This window comes from Eulemur rufifrons, chromosome 9 (assembly GCF_041146395.1).
Source record: "Eulemur rufifrons isolate Redbay chromosome 9, OSU_ERuf_1, whole genome shotgun sequence".
Taxonomy (NCBI): Eukaryota; Metazoa; Chordata; class Mammalia; order Primates; family Lemuridae; genus Eulemur; species Eulemur rufifrons.
This window is the reverse complement of record NC_090991.1, coordinates 24,698,170-24,721,171: the sequence shown is the minus strand read 5'-3', so window position 1 is coordinate 24,721,171 and position 23,002 is coordinate 24,698,170. Positions and strand designations below refer to the sequence as shown.

The following is a 23,002-nucleotide window of genomic DNA, read 5'->3' as shown; positions in this document are numbered from 1 at the left end:
TATACGTCAAGACTGCATCCTTTTTGGTGGCTGAAAAAACTGTTGTTCTGAAATGATTACACAGAGAAACTGCAATCCCTTTAGTTGTTTTATGAACTGGTTCTAGATGGAAAGCTTCAAGGCCTTTAGTTTAAGTGGCAGAGCAGAAGGAAAAAACAACTGTATGCTAAAGTCACCTTAAGCTATGACAGCAAAGTATGTCCCCAAAAAAAGCTTATTACCAAGTGAAGACGGCACTGCTATTCAAGGTAATTTATTACATAGAAATATGCTGCTTCTACTGAGGGAGGGGCAAGAAGGATACATTACAAAGGGGCATGACAAAACTATTGTGGGTGATGGATATGCTTATTATCTTGATTGGAATGATGGTTTCACGGGTATACACATATGTCAAAATTTATCAAACTGTACACTTTAAATATGTGCAGTTTATCATGTTTCAATTATACCTCATAAAGATATACACACATGCACTCTCATATAGCTTTATACATATGACCTTCTTTGGGGAATATAAACAAATTACCATTTTCCAGTGAAAGTAAAGACCCCTAGATATAATACTGGGTTAGGCTACTAAAACAGACAAACCTGTAGCACAAGCACCTCATGTGGTGGGTACAGTCACATTTCTCAGTCATAGAGGCAAAGATCCCCCCACGCACACACAAAAAAGTTATATAAATACATATGGAAAGAAATTCCTGGTAAAGAATACTATCTTACTACTCTTCATATTTTTCTGACCCAAATAAGATGAAGTGTACTTACTATGTACCAGGCTGTAATAAACAGTTGAAAACACTGCCTTACTTAATAATTCTCACAAGAACCATGCACAGTAGTTATATATTAGCCCCACTTTAGAAATAAGGAAACGGCCGGGCGCGGTGGCTCACGTCTGTAATCCTAGCACTCTGGGAGAACGAGGTGGGTGGATCATTTGAGCTCAGGAGTTCGAGACCAGCCTGAGCAAGAGCAAGACCCCATCTCTACTACAAATAGAAAGAAATTATATAGACAGCTAAATATATATAGAAAAAATTAGCCGGGCATGGTGGCATATGCCTGTAGTCCCAGCTACTCGGGAGGCTGAGGCAGGAGGATCGCTTGAGCCCAGGAGTTTGAGGTTGCTGTGAGCTAGGCTAACGCCACGGCACTCACTCTAGCCTGAGCAACAGAGAGAGACTCTGTCTCAAAAAAAAAAAAAAAGAAAAAAAGAAATAAGGAAACTGAGCCTAAAAACTATTGAATAATTTAGTTAACATAGCTAGTAATTCATATCTAGGTCTGTGTGACCAAAACTGCTGTACCTTCCATTATTCTATACTTCCGTTAATGGATTCAGGAATATCAATAAATACTGTGGAATACCAACCCTAGGTTAAACCTATCTGTGAAGAAAATTAAAGAACACAAAATCAAAACATGATACATTAAACAAAAATATCATTACAGGTACAGTTTCTGTTCAATTAACACTACAAAAGCTGCCACTGAAGACCCAACATTATCATGCGAAGATTTGTTTTATAGGTTCCTTCTTCAAATATACATTATAGCTATTATCCTGTGGTGATCTTTCTTTATGTCACACTTCTAGGAACTCCTGTTAAATTTCCAGGCCAATAGGTAAGGAGACATGAGAGAAAAGCATTAGATATAGCTATTGGAAAATATACCTCTTTGCAACATTGGTACATGAAATATACTGGTAAAATGGCCAGAGAGATGATCCCATTCTAATAAATTTTTGGTCAATTTTTGTTCTTAACAAGTTTAGAATCAGACTATATAGAAACAAACCTTTCACAAATGCTTTCCTCTTTTTTGCCTTACCAGCTGCTATGGTCTAAATGTGTCCTCCAAAATTCAGATGCTGAAACTTAACCACCAATGTGATAACATTAAGTGGTAGGAGACTTTAGAAGTGATTAGGTCACAAGGGTAGAGCTTTCCCAATCTCAAGAATGAAATTAGCAACCTTACAGAAGAGGTTGAAGGGAGCACACTATGCCTTTTTTGCCCTTTTACCATCTGGAGATGGGGTTCTAGGCACCATCTTAGAAGCAGAGACTGGGCCCTCACCAGACATTAAACCTGCCACTGCCTTGATCGTAAAACTTCCCAGCCTTCAGAACAAATAAATTTCTATTACTTATAAATGATGCAGTTTGTGCTAACACACCAGCATTCTCTGACACAAAATCTTACAAAGCTGAACACGAGATTCTGAGATATGGTGACAGCACATGATGGCCTCTCTTAAGCTTTAAGCTCTTTTCATTGATTATAGGTATTTTTAAAATATGTGTTAGTGGAATATGTATATAATGGGATAATGTGCTAAAGGTAGCATCAATATTCACTGTTGAATAAAACCATACCATAATACATTAAGAGGGAAAAGCAAGCAAAGTGCATGTAAGTACAACACAATCCACATATTTTGACGAATATGTTCGTGAACACGTATATGGATACTTAACTCCAAATATTGTCCAAAAACAATACATGTCAACAAGGGAAGCAAATGAAATCACTCCTAAATTACACCACAACATATTAACAACTAGGAGACAGATAAACCACCAATTTTAAATAATATTATGTGGGAGGATTATAAATATTCAAAATTGGCCAAGGTAGCTCCTGAGCTGGCACCACAGCTCAGTGGGGACTGCTTATAAAACAGAATAGAATGGTCCTACTTGTGTCAGAGCATAGAAAATAATCACCTAGTATTTACTTCCAGAAGCAGGGAGTCTCACCCTGAGCAGAGAAATGGTGAAAATATCCTTGAGATCTGTTGGATCAAAGCCTAGGTTATTAGGGAATAAAAAGGAAGGGGATGAGAATGTGTGCTGGACCAGAGATACCAGTCAAAGGTAAAGAATCACAAAGGAAGCACTTCAGACATGGGATGTATCCCTTGGGAACTTAGTAGTAAAGGAAAGAAAGAAGAAAGCAGCTGAAGGTAAGGGTCTTATTAGAAAATCAGAGGACTGAAAGCCATTGCTCTATGGTACCATTTATTAAAGAAATCCTAGGCTTCACTATACCTACAGAAAAAGACACACTCCTACTATGAAACCAGGTAAAGTACCCATATCCCTCTAACCACAACCCCCACCTCTCTAACATTATGGCTGTCCCAGAAAAATCATACTGAACTTATCACGACCAAATATGGCATAACAACATTTACACAAAACTGTCAGAAGTTTTTAGTGGGAAAAACTGTAATGAGTTGTATTATTGCTCACGAGTTGTAAATTATTACTCATATTTTCTCAAGAGAGAAAAATATTAATTAAATACTAATAAATAATGAAAGTTTATTATACTAGTCAAAGTAGGAAGAGTTTTGATTGTAAAGTGTCGCTGATTAGGAGTGTCAAGGAGTCATTTTTAGAAGGTGACAGAGTCAGGTAATCCACTTTCAGGTGGACATTCAATATAAGAATCAGACACGCTCGATGAGAATTTTCTTTTCCTCAACACTATGATACTAAAATTTAAACAAACAAACAAAAACCTGACATAGCCATAAAAGAAGAATCTGAGAAAAAAAGCACAAGATGAAAGACTGATTGCCTTCCCATAGTTTGATAATATTAATTCACCGTTGGTTTACATTTTACATTTCCCAAACACTATGATTACTTCTTGAGACAATGTAATTTCCTAGGACACACACCCAGTTCAGAAGAGTGAGCTAACTATAAAGAAAATTCATTTCTCTTCTTCTACATTAATTTCCAATCCTCTTTACAAGACCATCTTTTGCTAAATGATTAAAGTTTTCTCCCTTTGTTTCTCTTGTAACTCTCTGTACCATTACCCTCACCAATTTTTCAACCTTTCTGGGACTCCTGATTCCCTTGCTCTGAAACCACACAATAGCTTAGGACAAAATAAAAGCTAAAATCAAGAGTGCTCTAAAACACATGGAAACATTGACTGCAAACAACAGATTATGGAGCTGTGACAGTACTACCACATCAACCCTTTAAACCAGGCACATATAAGCAAAACTTTTTGTTCTAATACAAATATGGTTAATATGGTTCCTGTATCAATTGTTGTATGATGAACCACTAGAAATCATACTGACTTAGATCAATAACTAATTTATTTCTCACATTTTGAGAACTGGATGAGTGGTCCCTCTGATGTTCTCTCCTGGGCTCATTCATGCAGCTATATTCTACCTCTGAGTTGGCTGGGGCTTGGCTCAGTTCAGAAAGCGAGGGCAGTTGGATCTCTTCTCCCATACGGTCTTTCACCATCACATGATAATGCCAATGGTAGTTTCACACAGCAAACCCCAATATAAAAACATTTACCAAGTTGCATTTCTGGTATGTCTACTGACATATTACTGGTTAAAGCAAGTCTCACAAAGAAGCGCAGATTCAAGTGAGGGAGAACTCCACAAGAACCTTGATTGCTGTGACCTGGAAGTATGATTCCTTGAAAGGCATTCCTATAATATTAATAAATGAAAACTGTGTCCATGTCAAAGTTGTTTGATATGATATTCTCTAACTAGAAACTGATGTTTTGATTAAATTGGCAATAGTGTCTTTGCTCAAAACCTTACATAGAAATATTACTTATATTTATTAAAAACTCTGCTATGTGTGAAAACCATTACGCTAAAAAGGGGGGGTTATGTAAAGTAGTACAGTATTGCTTTTCAAGAGCTACTACGTAAAGTAAATCTGTAACTAAATAACAATTGCAGGTATGAAACAATGTCATGAATAAGAAATTCATAAACTCAGAATGGTCAAATAACAGGAAAATATGAATGCTGAGTTAACTGAACTGAGGAAAAACTGTAAAAATGCAAATTAAAGCCAAAATGAGACAACATTACATATTTGTTAGAATGGCTGAAACTAAAAAGACTGACAATGCCAGGTGTTTCTGAGGATATAGAGGAACTGGAAATTTCATACACCACTGCTAGAAATGTAAAATTGCACAATCACTTAGCAAAACATACACCTAAAATGTGATTCGGAGGCGGGGGTGTGAAAAAGGAAAATAAAATGTGATTCAACCATTCTATTTGTAGGTAACTGCCCAAGAGAAAACAAAGCATGTCTCTACAAAGACTTGAATATAATGTTCATAGCAGCACTATTGTAAAGTTCAAAACCTGAAAACAACCCAAAAAGCCACCAAGAGGTAAAAGGATAATAAAAATGTTATGATATTAGTTAGCTATAAAAATGAACTATTGATACGTGTAACATGGATGAATCTCAAAATAAATATGCTGAGCAACCAGAAGGTAGACCAAAAAAGAGTACACACTATATGATTCCATCTATATCAAACTTTGGACAATGCAAACTAATCTATACTAACACAAAGTAGACCAGTGGTTATCTGGGAAAAAAGAGCTAGTCAGGAGAGAAGAATTACAAAGAGACATGAGGACAGTTTTTAGAATAATACATATATTCATAACTTTGTTTGTGGTAATGGTTTCCTAGGTGTATACATGTGAAACATAAAACTGCACACATTAAATATTTATAGTTTATTGCTTATCAATTATACCTCAATAAAGCTGTTAAAAGTGTGTATACACACATACATTACAATCTTTGCTGCTACAATTTATGATTCTCAGTGAGGAATGTAAGTATATCAGAGAAGTTGCATTAATAAATAAAATTTACAGACTTTTACTCTTTTGTGCTACAATTTAACAGCAATTGAATACAAAGTACACTAGACCAATTGAATACAAAAAACCAGGAAAAAACATGTTCTTATGGCTCAGTTTGACCGTGTGCTCAGGCATGAAAGTGCTTAACACATTGACTGCCATGTGAGTTGTATTTAACTCACGCTAGTTTTAAGCCTGGGGCCTCACGAAACATAGTAACTCATACGTCTCTTCACCTTGGGAGCTACATAAGAACTATTTTTGAGGTTGCATACAACTCACACAAAGAAAACAATAAAAACTAACATTTTTTAATTAAATTAGAAAGGATCATTTTGTTTTTGAAGTTTTTATTCTATTTTCGTAATAAAACACTGTAACCCCAAGGAAAAAAAATTTTCTTCTAGTGTGGCAGGCAATGTGTTAAAGTGTGTTATTCTCTGGTGTTTGTCCATTTTGTTCTTTTCTCCATAACTTAACACTCCCACCTCTTCTTTACACCCCCATTCCATCAAGGTATCTTTGTCTTTTTTAGGTAAAATCCTTTACTTGTTAGTATTTATTAGTATTAAAATAACTTTTTAAATGTCCTAATTTTATATTAGAATTATTACTCTGATTACAATGTTGCATAAATTTTCACCAAACATATTTCTACCAGTTTTCATGTAACATTTTGCAGAATGTAAGTATGCTGCCCCTCCAAATACTGCATTCTCAACATCTTGTTCCTTGCCTTGGGAGACTGATCCATATCATATGGATCACATTGGTGGGCTCTCTGAATCTTCAGAACCCAGCCCCTGACTTCTGGCTGGGTTCACCCCATGCAAGGCATCTGGAGAAATCAGATGCCTCGCTGTCAGGTTACTGCAGGTAGGCTGAATCTCTTTCCCACAGGCCATATTTTCTGTAGGTAACGTTCTTTGTATGGTTTTCTCTGCAGGTTCTGCTAAGAGTTCTCTCTCCTTGATTAGAAATGAAAACAGGCCTGTAATCCTAGCACTCTGGGAGGCTGAGGCGGGCAGATCATTTGAGCTCAGGAGTTCGAAACCAGCCTGAGCAAGACCGAGACCCCATCTCTACTAAAAATAGAAAGAAATTATATGGACAACTAAAAATATATAGAGAAAAAATTAGCCGGGCATGGTGGCACATGCCTGTAGTCCTAGCAACTTGGGAGGCTGAGGCAGGAGGATCGCTTGAGCCAAGGAGTTTGAGGTTGCTGTGAGCTAGGCTGATGCCACGGCACTCTAGCCTAGGCAACAGAGTGAGTCTCTGTCTAAAAAAAAAAAAAGAAAGAAAGAAAGAAAAAGAAAAAGAAAACAGGTCTCAGCTACCATACATTTTACTTTATATAAACTCTCTTCAAGTTACCCATATTTGAGTATGTTATCTGTTTCCAGCCAGAACGCTAAGAGCACATATTTTTAGAAAAACATGTATCATATTATAGCAAGTAAGGCAGTTTTTCTTTTCTTTTTTTTTTTTTTTTGAGAAAAAGTCTTGCTCTGTTGCCCAGGCTAAAGTGCTGTGGAATCAGCCTAGCTCACAGCAACCTCAAACTCCTGGGCTCACACCATCCTCCTGCCTCAGCCTCCCAAGTAGCTAAGACTACAGGCGTGTACTACCACATCGGCTTATTTTTTCTATTTTTAGTTGTCCAGCTAATTTCTTTCTATTTTTAGTAGAGATGGGGTCTTACTCTTCCTCAGGTTAGTCTTGAACTCCTGACCTCTAGCAATCCTCCTGCCTTAGTCTCCCAGAGTGCTAGGATTACAGGCGTGAGCCACCACGCCTGGCCAGTAAGGCAGTTCAAAAAATTAAGCCAATGTTTCTTTCGATTGGTCACTTGCACATAACAATTTTGGTAGGCCTTTTGAGAGGTGTGCCAATTTCAGTAATATAAGAAAATATATAATGTCGGCCAAATATGATCTCACACACCACCCAAATGTGTCCATACTTCAAACACTACATTTTAAAATAAATAAATACCTACACAACTTTCCCATAGTTATAATTTTACATACTGTATATCACTTTAAACTAACAGATCACTCTAACCTCCCACTGAGATTTGTCCAGCCTGTGTTTTAAAACTGTATTAAGTGTGAATCAGGTGTGTAGTGTCCTGGCTCTTTGCCTTATCACCACAGGAAAGCTAAACATTGGCTTTAAATGGATAAGTGAACTGGGGTTATGATAAATGTGCATAATTAACATTTATGCTAGGGTCTCTTGTTTACTAAAGGCAGTGTTAACATTTCAAGACATATAAAGAATATCCCTAAGCCACAGGACAAAAAATAATTAAATAGAAGTAATAGTAATGTCATTTTATTGCCTTAAGATTTCCCTACATCCAAAATTAGATAAACAGAAATCATATCTAGTAGGTACTGCAGCCTTAGTGGTTCTAAGTTAATACTAAAGCCCAGAGGCCCATGAGTCATCCATGTTATTGGATCCGCTAGTATGCTAACCCATCTCATTAAAAATTTCTATGCCAGTGCAGCAGCTCTCAGCATAAACAGTATACCAAAGATGTAAAAGCCCTTTCTTTGAGCAGTCAAGACAGCCACAGAGCCATGGCTGAGAATTACAAGAAAAGCCAGAATACCCACACAAGACCTGAAAAATGCCAGAGAGACAGGAAAGTAAAAAACTTTGTGCATGAATTTGTTGCCAAGGAACTGCTGGAAGAGCCCATGTCTATGAGCAGCAAAGACTAGAAAAATGACATATATCTATTTGAGTGCCCACAGAAGTACTATCAGTCTAAACTGAGATTCCATCAGACCTCACAAACACAACAAATAAAAATCAGGCAAAATTGAAAACACCAAGTATTATATGTGAGGATTCTGGGATATTTCATGGCAAAAAGAAAAGTCACATACCTATTATCCCAAGCAATTTCCTTCTGCTTCTAATTAACATAACTCATTTAGACAAAGGCTGAAATAAAGTCATTTCAGTACCACTTCAAGACCATGACACTGTGCTTAACTTGCACCTAAACAACTACAGCTTTAGGGGACTGGCTCCCAAATAACACTCCATGGACTTCTGCCAATCCAAGATGACATTTTTGGCAGCTTGTAACAAAATGAGAAAAATATTAATATTGTGAACTAACTATATTGTATTTTTTAATTCTTTTATTTCAATAGATTTAGGGGCACAAGTGGTTTTTGGTTACATGGATGAATTGTATAGTTGCAATGTCTGGGTTTTTAGTGCACCCATGACTGAACAGTGCACACTGTACTGCCTATCCGGTGCAATGTATTCTATTTAATAAATAGGCCTTAATTTTGAAATTAAGTCATTGCTTCCCTTTAGATATTAAAATTATTTTGCTTTCCTCAATGTAAATTTAAGAACTGACAATCTTATAATTTTTAATGTCTTTGCTTGGCAAAAAATTTTTTTAGTTTTTCTGATTCTTGAGATCCAGTCTTGGAAACAATGGCCACAGGTTGTTTATTTAGCAAGGGATAAGGGATTCCTAACCAGCTGAGATAAATTTTCTATCATTCTTAGAAGAATTTCTCCCCACCATATTGATATGGTGGGAGTCTCTGGACAAGACTTTTAACCTCTTTCTTTTTTTTTTTGTTGAGACAGAGTCTCACTTTGTTGCCCAGGCTAGAGTGAGTGCCGTGGCGTCAGCTTAGCTCACAGCAACCTCAGACTCCTCGGCTTAAGCGATTCTACTGCCTAAGCCTCCCGAGTAGCTGGGACTACAGGCATGCGCCACTATGGCCGGCTAATTTTTTCTATATAGATTTTTAGTTGTCCATATAATTTCTTTCTATTTTTAGTAGAGACGGGGTCTCGCTCTTGCTCAGGCTGGTCTCGAACTCCTGACCTCAAGCGATCCACCGGCCTCGGCCTCCCAGAGAGCTAGGATTACAGGCGTTAGCCACCGCGCCCGGCCTTCTTTCTTCATTTATAACATGTTAAATCACATGATCTTTAAGGTCCTTTCCACTTCCAATATTCTATGATTCTCTCTACGTAAAGATCACATTTCCACATGATGTGTATAATGTGATCATAGTATATTGGATTAAATATTCTTCAGGGTCTGCAATCAGCTGTTGAATAATGTTACTCTTTTACTATTATTCATGGCCAGCAAAAACCTAACCATAAACAGCTACATTCTAGAAACTGTTTAGCATATAATACACAATGAACTTTGTTTCCTCCCTCCCTCAAATTATTACATAAGGTACTGCCTTAGTTCTTGGATCAGTAACACAATAAACCTTATCCCTTTCCAAGAGCTTAAATGACTCATCTGGAATGATTATGGTGTGATCTCTTTCATACACAAAAAATATATAAGACAAAACACTACAATACCTAAATAAATGGCATTTTAATGACTGTCATCAATGTAGTAAGAGGCAGTACTTTAAATTTTGAGCTAAATGTAATGTGTTTATTTATAAAGGATAAAATATGAAAAACTGGGGTTTTTTTGTTAAAGAGCTGATTATATGAACTGGGTCATTCTTGCTGTACCCAACTAAAACCAAGTCAAGGGGCAAAGGGAAAAAAAAACACTTGGGGCACATAGCACCTGTTCCAAGAATTATCTGCAAGTCTAGCTACTGAAACGGCCTGGCATAACCCTAAGATTAGTTTTACCTATTAGCTACTGAAATAAACTACCATGACTACTGCCATCACTCACCATTCAGAGCATGCCAGCTCCCGAAAACTTCAATAGTGCCAATGAGTTTTCTTCCAAAACAATATGCAACATTTCTCTCCCAACCTTTTTTTTTGTTCTTCAGATTTATCAAAAGCCACTCCAATCTATGTATATGCCCTGAACTGCAATTCTGTTTAATATGCATTCCCAAATAAAACATCTTGCACAGAAATTCATCTCTATATTTTTATTTATTTTGACTTTAACACTTTCCATAGCAACTCCTATCTTCTTTGAAAAGGCATTATAAATTTCTAAATGAAAAATTATACATCAAAAGAAAATCTTTTTAAGTTTTCCAAAGAATAATTTAATAGGCAGTGTTAGATGTGAATATAAACAACTGACAAAGTCTAAACTACCTGGTGCTCAATAAAGCATTTGCCAGGGAGATGGACAGCAACCAGCACATCCCATAACTCTCCAAAAGGGGAGGGATGTCCTGAGATTTTATGCCCCACTGGCTTTGAGGATGTCAACACCCAGGTTCAGTACATATGACTTCTCAGATTAAAAGATTTTCTCGGCCGGGCGCGGTGGCTCATAACTGTAATCCTAGCACTCTGGGAGGCTCAGGCAGGAGGATCGCTTGAGCTCAGGAGTTCAAGATCAGCCTGAGCAAGAGTGAGACCCCGTCCCTACTAAAAATAGAAAAAATTAGCTGGGCGTGGTGGTGCGTACCTGTACTCCCAGCTACTCAGGAGGCTGAGGCAGAAGGATCCCTTGAGCCCAGGAGTTTGAGGTTGCTGTGAGCTAGGCTGATGCCACGGAACTCTAGCCCAGACGACAGAGTGAGACTCTGTCTCAAAAAATAATTAATTAATTAAACTAAAACAACAGCAACAAAAGTATATTTCACTATGCAGAAATATTTCAGCAAAATATATGCCTAACAAAAACTCTCTTAAGAAGCTACTGCTTAGGGGGGGATGGCTTCACAGCTTGCCCCTTTAAAACAGAAAAAATTAAAAAAAAAAAAAAAAGAAGGTGCTGCTTAAATACAGCTATGTTAGTGCAATTTACATTACATGGGTATTTTTAAAGATAAATAATGGGACTCTTAAATGCTATGTGTTTTGATTACAAAGGCAACAGTTTAAAAAAAAAATGATAAATATCTACACACCAGAATCTTTCAACTGAATGAGATTTAGAGATATCTAATCCAAGCCTGTCTTTTTATAAGAAAGCAACTAAACACCAAAGCAGGGATAAACAAACTGCTTAATTACTCCTAACTTAACCTCCTACTTTTTTTTTTTTTTTTGAAATGTTTATTACCTCTGAAAATCACTGAACAACTGGTCAGAAAACAGAAAAGTTAAGTGTAAATACATAAACCTGAAGGTTGGGGCACCCTTAATGATGTAGGCATGTCCCATCTACAAACTAGCAATGTCTGTATGTATGGAGGAATGCCCTCTATAATGACAAACAGTATAGTCAGTGGAAAGAGGCAGGCAGAGGCCCAATTCCTTGATTAACTGTGTGACTTAACTTCTGTTAGCTTCAGTTTCTTCATGTATAAAATGAGAATAACACAGTCTCCTTTACAAGTTCCTCGTCAAATTAAACGAGGTTACATAACAGAAAAAATTTTACAGATCTAATAGATAGCAGGCATTCATCAAAACTTACTTTTCCTTCCATCCCTTGGTGCTATTTTAGCATAGTCAACAAACACGTGCCTCATAAAAAATTAGGGTTATAACTTTTTTTTTTAATCCCAGGACCTGGGAAACAGATTGTAAAAGAATTCATTTACAGCTAGATTTCTCTGTTATTATATTCAATTTGAGTGAAGGTATCTAGAATAAACCACTATGGCCAAAAAAAAAAATTTATTTTGAGCTGATGGCACTGAGTTCCTGATATCCCTGATCTACCTAAAAGGAGGGCCTTCCAAAAGAAATCAATTGTCATAAATTCCCTCTTCCAGGACCACACCCAAGCAGACATTGTCAAAAAACTATCATATCTTCCATCTATTCTCCTAAGGACCCAATTATCTTTCCAAAATGTCATTTGTAACATTAAAAAAAGTCATTTGTTTTTCTGTAAGTGCCCTTTCTCCCACTCCCCTTCTAAGACGTCATGTTTTCCCAAATGTGTTCCCCTGCCCTTCTGCGTCCCCATCTCATATTGAGATGGTATATAATCCACCTTAAGTCACAATTCTTTGCAAACTTCTATGTGTACACATATAATTAAATCTGACTTTTTTCTCCTCTTGCTAATCTGTCTTTTGTTAGTTTAATTTGCAGGGTCCTCCCCACCACAGAATTTAAGAGAGCAAAGAAACAGCTTTTCTTCCCCAACAGTAGTTACTAAAAAGTCTACTCTATTCAACATTCAACATTGCTCACCTACTACAAACATTTAGAGAAAAACTTAAAATATATACACATACACACAAATCACTCTAATTAGGAAAAAAAAAATTCTATTTACCAACAATTATAATGTAACACTCACAAGAAACAATCCCACATAAAAATGCCTTCTTGAGAGTAAACATTTTAACAAAGATACAACACACAACAGTTTAGTTTACTGGAATCAGATCAGCAATTAAATAAGTGAAAAGGAAATGCTTATTTCCAGCTGGCCTCTTGCATTAATTAGAAAGGTAGAAAACAAGAGAGAAAAGGTGAGCACACAGGCAAGAAGAGAGCTTGGAATAAAAAGATACAGTAGGTCTACAGTTCATGAAATGACTTACGGACTTAATTCAAAAGTTTCTTTACATTTATTTACCAATAACCATTCTTAAAACAACTTAGCAAATGACACAGACATATTGAAGTCTCTTCCTAGAATAATTTCCCTACCATGAAATAAATTAATTTTAAAGAGTAAAGACAGAAGGAGGGAGGAAGAAGCTATAGTACATTATTTTAAATAAGCACTTGCTATTAAGTCAGGATTATCTTCATTATACCTGTGATGATTAATTTTATGTGTCAGCTAGACAAAAGTATCCCTATGTTTATTTAAACATTATTCTGCAAAGGTATTTTTTTTTAGGTAGGACTAAAATTTAAATTAGTAGACTTTGAGTAAAGCAGATTCTCCTTTATAAGGTGAATGTGCCTCATCCAAACAGTTGAAAGCCTTAATAGGAAAAAACTGACCTCTTTAGAGGAAAAGGAAATTCTCCCTTCAGACTGGAACTTGCAACTCTTTGCCAGGTTTCCAACCTGCCAGGCTACCTGGCAGATTTTGAACTTACCTTACATACACACCCACACTGGTTCTATTTCTCGGAAAGACCCTAACTAATACAATGCCCTAACCATCAAATTCATCACTCAGTAAATGATTTCATCCCCAAGTATAATCACACGACCACCATAAAATTCATCCCTCAGTCAATGATATAATCACACTACCACGATAAAATTCATCCCTCAGTAAATGATTACATCACCAAGTATAATCAGACTACCCATTCCTTTTTGACACTACTTAATAAATAAATCCTATAAAAACAAATCTCCTTAATCATACAGCTAGCAAGGTTGAAAAGGAAACAAGAATCTTAAAATTGCAAAGCAAGATAAGTTATGCAGGTAGCTGAGTTCCACAAACACACCTTTTTGTGGGGCTTTCACATGTCTGCATATACCTGAAAAACTGAAAAGTAAACAAACTTTCACTTCTTATATATGATGTTGAGTTCCTCTGATGAATTTATTATTTCACGTTTTAGATCTTTTTAAATACAGAATTTCCATTCGGTTTTTATATAATTTCTAACTCCTTGTAGAGATTCTCTATTTGTTGAGTTATTGTTGTCTTTAAACATAGTTTCCTTTAAGTCTTTAAACATAGTTCATTGAGTTGTTAGAACATATTCATAATAGCTGTTATAAAATTCTTGTCTGCAACATTTAATACCTGGAGATAATCAGATATGATTTCTATTGTCTGCCTTTTGTTCAGTATGCCACACTTTCCTATTTCTTGGCATGTCTCATGATTTTATATTTGGAAATAGACACTTTATTGTATATGGCATAACGACTGTGGATCCTATGAAATCTGTCTTCTTCCATAATATTAGTTACTGATGTCCATGCTTAATTTTATTATTTATTTTATTCTTGCTTTATTTTAGAGCCTGATTTCTGGGGAATTGCCCGTGTCTATGCATCTTAGCGGTCAGTCAATGATTCAACAAAGTTGAATACTGTAAGTCAACAAAGTTGTTGTCCTTTGCCAAAAGATCTGCACATCTTCCCAGATTTTTCTTTCCCCTGGACCCTTTTATGACTCCTCTGCATATGCATGAAGGCTCAGTTAACCATTACCTTAGGCTGAAGGAGCCACTGGCCATTGAAATTCGCATGCCACCTATATAGTAACTTTCACAGATAATGCTGCTAGGCATGTACAACACCAAGCACAGCAGGTAAGGTAACTATTATTCCTCACAACCTTCCTCACCCTGGAAGATTCTCTACACCAACAAAGCCTGGAAGGGGGAAAGGGTAGAGTGGGTGGAAGCAACTACAGGCATGAATGCCACAGATTCCCACTGTTTTTGTGGCAAGTTTAACAGTTTCTCAAGTTTAAACACTTTTCAGATTGCAACAAGCCTTTGGTTGAGTTCCAGAGCACTATAATAGTTGTTTTCACCTGTTTTGCAGGTGGACTTAGTGCTAAGTCACAAACTCCCATTTTTTTTTTTTTTTTTTTTTTTTTTTGAGACAGTGCCTTGCTCTGTTAGCTAGACTGGAGTGCAGTGGCATGATGGTAGCTTACTGCTGCCTCAAACTCCTGGGTTCAAGCAATCTGCCCACCTCAGCCTCTTAAGTAGCTATGATTACAGACATGTGCCATCACACACGGCTAATTTTTTTTAATTTTTTTGTAGAAGTAGGGTCTCACTATATTGCCCAGGCTTGTCTTGAACTCCTGGAGTCAACAGGCATAAGCCACCATGCCTGGCCAACTTCATAATTCTTAAGTATTTATTCCAGTTTCTCTTCCACTACTATAGCTTTATAACCTATTTTGCAAGTCCTACGTACTCTTCTACATCTACTGCAGTATTTCTCATTCCTTAAGACCTAACCTATGCTGCTCCTTCTCCATTAGGCTTTCTCTCATTAATCAACGCACTGATCTCTGCCTTCTCTGAATTCCTGTCAAACATCAATATTAAATAATTATTTCACATGTGTTGTGCTTTTTCTTTTCAGCCAAGTCTTTGGGGAAAGAAAGTAGGTTTCCATGATTTTCTATCCTTATCCTACACCTGGCAAAGTGTTGAATACACAGTAAATTCTCAAACACTTTATGTTTACTTCTATCCAAAAATTTACTCTTAAAGAAGTTTGCCTTGTAGCCCATGAAGTCAAATCATACCCCTAAGAAGCAATAATCAAGACTCTATGTTGGTATCAATCTCTGGTGTTCAAAAAAAAAGACTCTGTGATTTAACCATATTATATCATTAACACATTCTTTCCTTCTCCAGTGCCCCATGATCTAAAGTGCATACTATGAGCTGAAAGCCTGTGGAAGAAGCTGCCAGTGGCCAACTTAATATCCATTTGATCATCTTCCTTTACAAACAAAACCACAGTCACTTCCCAACTTTCCTTGCAGCTAGCAGTTCAATTTGAGGAGATACACAAACTGAAAAGACAGTAGACATCTTGAGAAAGAAAAAGGGGTCAAATTATAAGGATGTCAAAGCTGGAACACACCTAGATCACGGATGACATCAGCAAAACTTTCTACTAGCCCAGGACTTCCTATCCATAGGCTTCTAATTACATGATTTGTGTAGGCCAAGGTAACTTTACAAGCACTTAAACATAATTCCCAATTGGAATTATGTAATGAAAAGGTCACTATAAAACTGATAATTAATTCATCATAAACCACTCACTGAGAAGAGTATTATTTCCACTTAATATATGGAGAAAGTAGAGAAAACATCTAACTTTATGATTAATAACAATTCCCCACCTTAGTCCACAGCCCTCTCATTGTCAAAAATGCAACCAGCATGGAAATAAGAGCATGCCTGCTTGAGTTATGAATCACTAGCTCCACTGTGTGAAGTAGTGCCTTAGTATTTCCAGACTGCAAAATATGAATAAGAGTGGTATTTTTTCATAGTATTATCGTAAGGAATAAAAGAGAAAACTCATGCAACACCTATAGAGCAGTGTCAGGCACATGCTACAGCATCAACAAATGTCAGTTACTGTTAATAATAATAATTTTTTATTACATAACAAAAATAAGTTATTATTCCCATCTAATAGTAACTTCTAATCTGCTGTAAAAAGGTCATCATATAAAAGTGACTATATTAGAAACACATGAACTAAAAAACATTTTCTCAATGATGAGACTATATTCTAATCTAATATTTCTTTTCTTTTGGCTCCAGCTGTCACCGTGCATATGAAAAAATAGAGAACACAGAAACAATAAGTTTAGTGACTGAGTCACTAACTATGAAAACCCTAAATATATTTTACTTCCTTTTTCTTCTCTCTTATGAGAGCTTAGTCCTATGATTACAAAGATTTTATAACATCAAAGTTTTCCCTCTGGAATAATACAAATTTCTAATGGGTGATTCAAAGAATTTTTTAAATTTCCTTACCCAGATGATCCAATGCTCTTACAAACACCAAGGAGGGGTCTTTTTTCAGCAAAGTTATCACATTTTTGAGCACCTGATAGGGAGCATAAAACAAACTGTAAACTTTGAGAAATATTCTTGTATACTTCTTGTTATTTTCACAATTTCAAAATACAACTGAGAAGACAGAAAAGTATTCATTATAAATTGATAAACTTTATCCACTGACCAAAAAATAGAAAAGCTAAATAAACCAACATCATTTAAAAAATTGAACGAGGCGTGATGGCTCATGCCTGTAATCCTAGCTCTCTGGGAGGCTGAGGAGGGCGGATCGTTTGAGCTCAGGAGTTCAAGACCAGCCTGAGCAAGAGTGAGACCCCGTCTCTACTAAAGACAGAAAAATTAGCAAGGCGCTGTGGTGTGTGCCTGTAGTCCCAGCTACTCGGGAGGCTGAGGCAGTAGGATTGCTTGAACCCAGGAGTTTGAGGTTGCTGTGAACTAGGCTGACTCCACGGCATTCTAGCCTGGGCAACAGGGTGAGACTCTGTCTCAAAAATAAAATAAAATAAAATAAAATTTTAAAATTGAACCAGCATTTTTAAGAATTTTTGTAAATTGGCACCACTGTCAATCTTACACACATTCTCCATGAGATCAGAAAACCACCCCACACCCCACCAACTAATTATATGAAACCAGTATGATCCTGATATCAAAACTAAGTAAAGGTGGCTCAGGACAGGAAAATTATAAAATTTTACACCATTCTCATTGATATACATAAATGCAAAAATCCCAAATAAAATATTAATAAACCAAATAGCAATGTATTAGAAAAAAATAAAATCTCATAACCAAATAAGATTTACCCAAGTAATAGTAATAGTTTAACATTATAAAATCTATTAATGTGAGTCATCATATTAACATTTCAGGAGACAGAAAAAGGATTCAGTTAGATTCTGTACCTAACCATAAGAGCAAAAAAAAAAAAATGTTTTTTAACCCAAAAATGATCATCTACAAAAGACCTACAGCAAATATTACAGGTAATGGGTTAGAGTATTCTCATTAAAATCAGTAATAAAAAAAGGGTACCCAGTGTCGCCGCTTCCATTCACCCCTATGGTGTAAGTCCTAGTCAACATAATAATAATAAATGAACTCAACAATGTTACAGGATATGGAACTAATATAATATCAGCAAACAAGCAGAAAAAATAAAGTCAGGAAGTATGTGTACAGAATGGCTCTGAACCACATGAAAAGATGGTCAACCTCATACATGATAGAAATTCCTTACAACTGTATTGAGAACGGTATTATAGGAGTTTAGGACAAGCCACCCCCAAAATATGCATCTTTGGTCTATTGATTATTTTGAGCCGAAGGCACCTGAAAAACAGTAGATTCAAGAAGGGCACTATGACCTGCCCTTTGATTCCAATAAGCAGGAAAGACAAACACCATGAGAAAGATGACCTTCTATATCAGGAGGAAAGAAACATTCTAATCACCAGAGATGGAAAGTCAAGGATGAGGCCAGGCGCGGTGGCTCACGCCTATAATCCTAGGCCTCTGGGAGGCCGAGGCAGGCGGATCGTTTGAGCTCAGGAGTTGAGACCAGCCTGAGCAAGAGAGAGACCTCGTCTCTACTAAAATAGAAAGAAATTATATGGACAGCTAAAAATATATATAGAAAAAATTAGCCGGGCATGGTGGCACATGCCTGTAGTCCCAGCTACTCGGAGGCTGAGGCAGTAGGATCGCTTAAGCCCAGGAGTTTGAGGTTGCTGTGAGCTAGGCTGATACCACGGCACTCACTCTAGCCCAGGCAACAGAGAGAGACTCTGTCTCAAAAAAAAAAGAAGTACAATAAGTTATCACTACACACCTATTAGAAGAGCTCAGACAAAAAAAATCAGGACAATGGCAAATGCTGGCAAGGATGCGTAGAATCTAGATTTCTCACACACTGCTGGAAGAAATGTAAGATAGTATAGCCTCTCTGGGAAAAAGTTTGGCAGTTTCTTAAAATTAAAACAAAAACAAAAAATATACATCCCAGCAATCACAGTCCCTGGGCATTTATCCCAGAGAAATAAAAACTTATGTCCACACAAAAGCTTGTACACAAATGTTCATAGCAGGTTTATTCATAATAGCCAAAAATCTTAAATCACCCCCAGATGTCCCTCAACGGATGAATGGTACATCTACACCATAAAATACTAATCAATGCTACAAAGGAACTAACTACTGATACACTAAACAACTTGGATATACCTCAACAATGTTGTGCTAGTGAAAAAGCTAATCTCAAAAACTTTCACATATTATATAATTCCACTATATAACAATACTGAAATGACAAAAGCATAGGGATGGAAAACAGATTCATGGTTCTCAAGGGTTAGGGATGTGGGGAGAGGTAGCATGAGGGAGATCTCTGTGGTGATGGAATAGTTCTGTATCTTACTGTGGTGGTAGTTAACATGTGATATAAAATGGCATAGAACTATGTACACGCATTCTACCAATGCCAATTTGCTGGTTTTTACATTGTTTTATACTTATATAAGATGGAATCATTGGGGAAACCAGAGTGAAGGAAACACCAGACCTCTCTGTAGTATTTTTACAAATTCCTGTAAATCTGTAATTATTGCACAATACAGCTTTTTCAAAATGGAAAATGGAATAAAAAGGAAACTCCTTGCTAGGATTGCTTTAAAATGGTTGTCTATAATACTAAATAACTTAGGTTTTGCTGTTTAAAAAGGTGCATATGTCAAAAGAATGAGAAGACAAGCCACAGACAAGGAGAAAATATTTGCAAAAGACATACCTAATAAAAGGACTGTTGGCCAAAATATACAAAGTCTTAAATCTCAACCATAAAAAAACAAAATGGGCAAAAGACCTGAATAGTCACCCTCACCAAGGAAGATACATACATGGCAACAAGCGTATGAAAAGATGCTCCACATCACATGACATTACAGAATTGCAAATTAAAACAATGAGATAACATTTTACATCTATTAGAATGACCAAATTCCAGAACACTGACAACACCAAATGCTGGAGAAGATGCCAGCCACAGCTCTCATATTGGTGATGGGAATACAAAATGGTACAGTCACACTGGAACACAGTTTGGCACTTTCTTACAAAACTAAACATACTCTTACCATACAATGCTGAAATCACACTCCTTGGTATTTACCCAAATGAGCTGAAGACTTTTGTCCACACAGAAACCTGTATATGGATGTCTATTTATAATTGTTTTATTTACAATTGCCAAAACTTGGATACAATCAAGATGTTCTTCAGCAAGTGAATGTATAAATAAACTGTGGTACATCAAAAGGACATAATATTATTCAGCGCTAAAAGGAAACGAGCTATCAAGCCATTAAAAAGAAATGAAGGAAAGTTAAATGCATGTTACTCAGTGAAAGAAGCCAATATGAAAAAGCTACATACTCTATGTTTCCAACTATATGACATTCTGGGAAAGACAAAACTATGGAGACAGTAAAAAGATCAATGGTTGCCAGAGATTGGCGGGGGAAGAAGACATGAATAGGCTAGAGCGTGAGAATTTTTAAGGATTTTTAAGTTTTAAGTTAAACTATTCTGTATGATATTAAAATGGTAGATAACATCTCATTACACATTTATGAAAACTCACAAAACGTACACCTAGAGTGAATTATAATGTAAGGTATGGAATTTGGGTAATAATGGTGTGTCAGTGTAGGATCACCAATATTAACAAATGTGCCACCATGACACAAGAAGTAGATAGTGGAGATGGGGGGTATGTATGAACTCTATTTTGTGCTTAATTTTGCTATGAATCAAAAACTGCTCCGAAAAAATGTTTATTCATTAAAAATAAATGTAGTGACCTCTTGCACATCTATGTTCACTGCAGCATTATTCACAATAGCCAACAGGTGTGGAAGCAACCCAAAAGTCCACTGATGGATGAATGGATAAAGGAAATTTACTACATACAGAGAATGGAATATTATTCAGTCTTAAAAAAGAAGGCAATCCTGTCACATGCTACAGTGTGAATGAACCTTGAGAAAATTATAAATGAAATAAGCCAATCACGAAAAGACAAATAATGCATGATTTCACGTGTATAAATTAACTCATTGTCTTAGTCCATTTAGCGTTTCTAGAACAGAATACCTGAGACTGAATAGTTTATAATGAAAAGAGGTTTATTTGGCTTATGCTTCTGGTGGCTGGAAAGTTTAAGATTGGGCATCTCCATCTGATGAGAGTCTCGGGCTTATTCAACTCAACAGAAATCAGAAAGGCAGCCAGTGTGTGCAAAGAGATCACCTGGTAGGAGGAGGAGGGGACATACCCTTTTTAACAGCCAGCTCTTGTGGGAACTAAGAAAGCAAAAACTCACTCACCCCCAAGAGAAGGCATAAGGGATGTGCCTCTTTGACCCAAACACCTCCCAGGAGGCTCCAACTCCCAACACTGCTATGCTGGGGATCAAATTTCAACATGAGTTTTGGAAGGGGCAAACATCTAAACCATAGCACTCATTTAAACAGAAAGTAGAATAGTAGCTGCCAGGGGCTAGGGAGAAGGAGGAAATGGACAGTTGTTCGATAGGTATAGAGTTTCGGTTGTACAAGATAAAAAAAAAGTTCTAAAGATCTATTGGAAAACAATGTGAATAACAATACTGAACTGTACACTTCAAAATGATGAAGAAAGTAAATTGCATTTTATGTGATTTCTACCATAAATTTTTTTTAAAGGCATGTGTGTATGTATATAGATAAGATAGATGGGTAGATAGATATTTAGTGTACATTAAGTACTAAATGCATAAATACGCAAAAAAGATAAACACTAATCTCAGGATAGGGATTTATCTCTTATGGGTTTAAGAAGGAGAAAACATTTGGGAGGTGTAGCCAGGGGACTTCAAAACTCTTTTTCTTTCACTTCTTAGGCTGGGTGGTAAAAAGCATTTGTAACATTAACAATTCTTTTTAATGGAGCCTCCAAAAATAATAAGGTTTAATCTATAAGAAGACAGGTTAATGGCTACACATTTAGACTATGACTTGACACAATATGATACTTTTTAGGTGTGATTATAATAATTAAGACTGAAAATTAAGACAAGTACTATCATCTTATACACCAAACTATATTACCAATACCAGACACTTGAGCCCAGGAGGTTGAAGCTGTGGTGCACTATGATCACACCTGTGATTAGCCACTACATTCCAGCATGCGCAACATAGTGAGACCCCGTCTCTTTAAAAAGGATTAAAAATTAAAAAAATAAAACTAAAAACACAACCAATGTCTATGAATAAAATTCTCTATAATTATTTAAATATTTTAGAATTATATAACAATAAGTGCCTACATCTTTTAAACAAATCTGTGACAATGTGTTGAGAATGCATCCAGAATATGTTTATTCAAACATAACTTACTATAGATTGCACTAAACAAATAAATCAGATTTCACAATTAACAATATGACTTTTGATCCAAGGACAAGTTAAAAATTAACTGGTTCCAAGCCCACAGTATTTATGTTCCAAATTAATTATAACCGAACTTCATCTGTACAGTGCCAATTCTTCACGCCTACATATTTCACCTTCACCTTTAACAATGCCCATTTTCCTTCTACATCCTGATCTGTACAACTTTACAGTTTGTACCCTGTTATACATACCAATTTGATATTTTGATGAATGAAACATCAAGTTTTAAAATGCAAATAATACTGGCAAGAATGGTGTGATTGTTTGCTTTTCTCAAACCTGCACTGAAGAACTCCATTAGTTTTCACTGACCTACTGAGGTAGATCGTCCAGCAGACATTTCTCTATAGGTCAGCCACGTGACACTTACTAAAATTTTAAACTACAAAATAAAACCCCTATACTGAGAA

General features: G+C 36.3%; 1 protein-coding gene across 9 annotated transcripts in view; it reads right to left on the bottom strand.

Moving 5' to 3' along the window:
- The window catches only part of BCAS3 (BCAS3 microtubule associated cell migration factor), a 555,013-nt gene that overhangs the window by 453,981 nt on the left and 78,030 nt on the right, over positions 1-23,002 (bottom strand). For all 9 annotated transcript variants that reach the window (XM_069481069.1, XM_069481074.1, XM_069481076.1 and 6 more), the window contains exon 7: positions 17,056-17,128. In XM_069481069.1, coding sequence (XP_069337170.1) covers positions 17,056-17,128 — 73 coding nt within the window. The remainder of the gene's footprint in view (positions 1-17,055; positions 17,129-23,002) is intronic.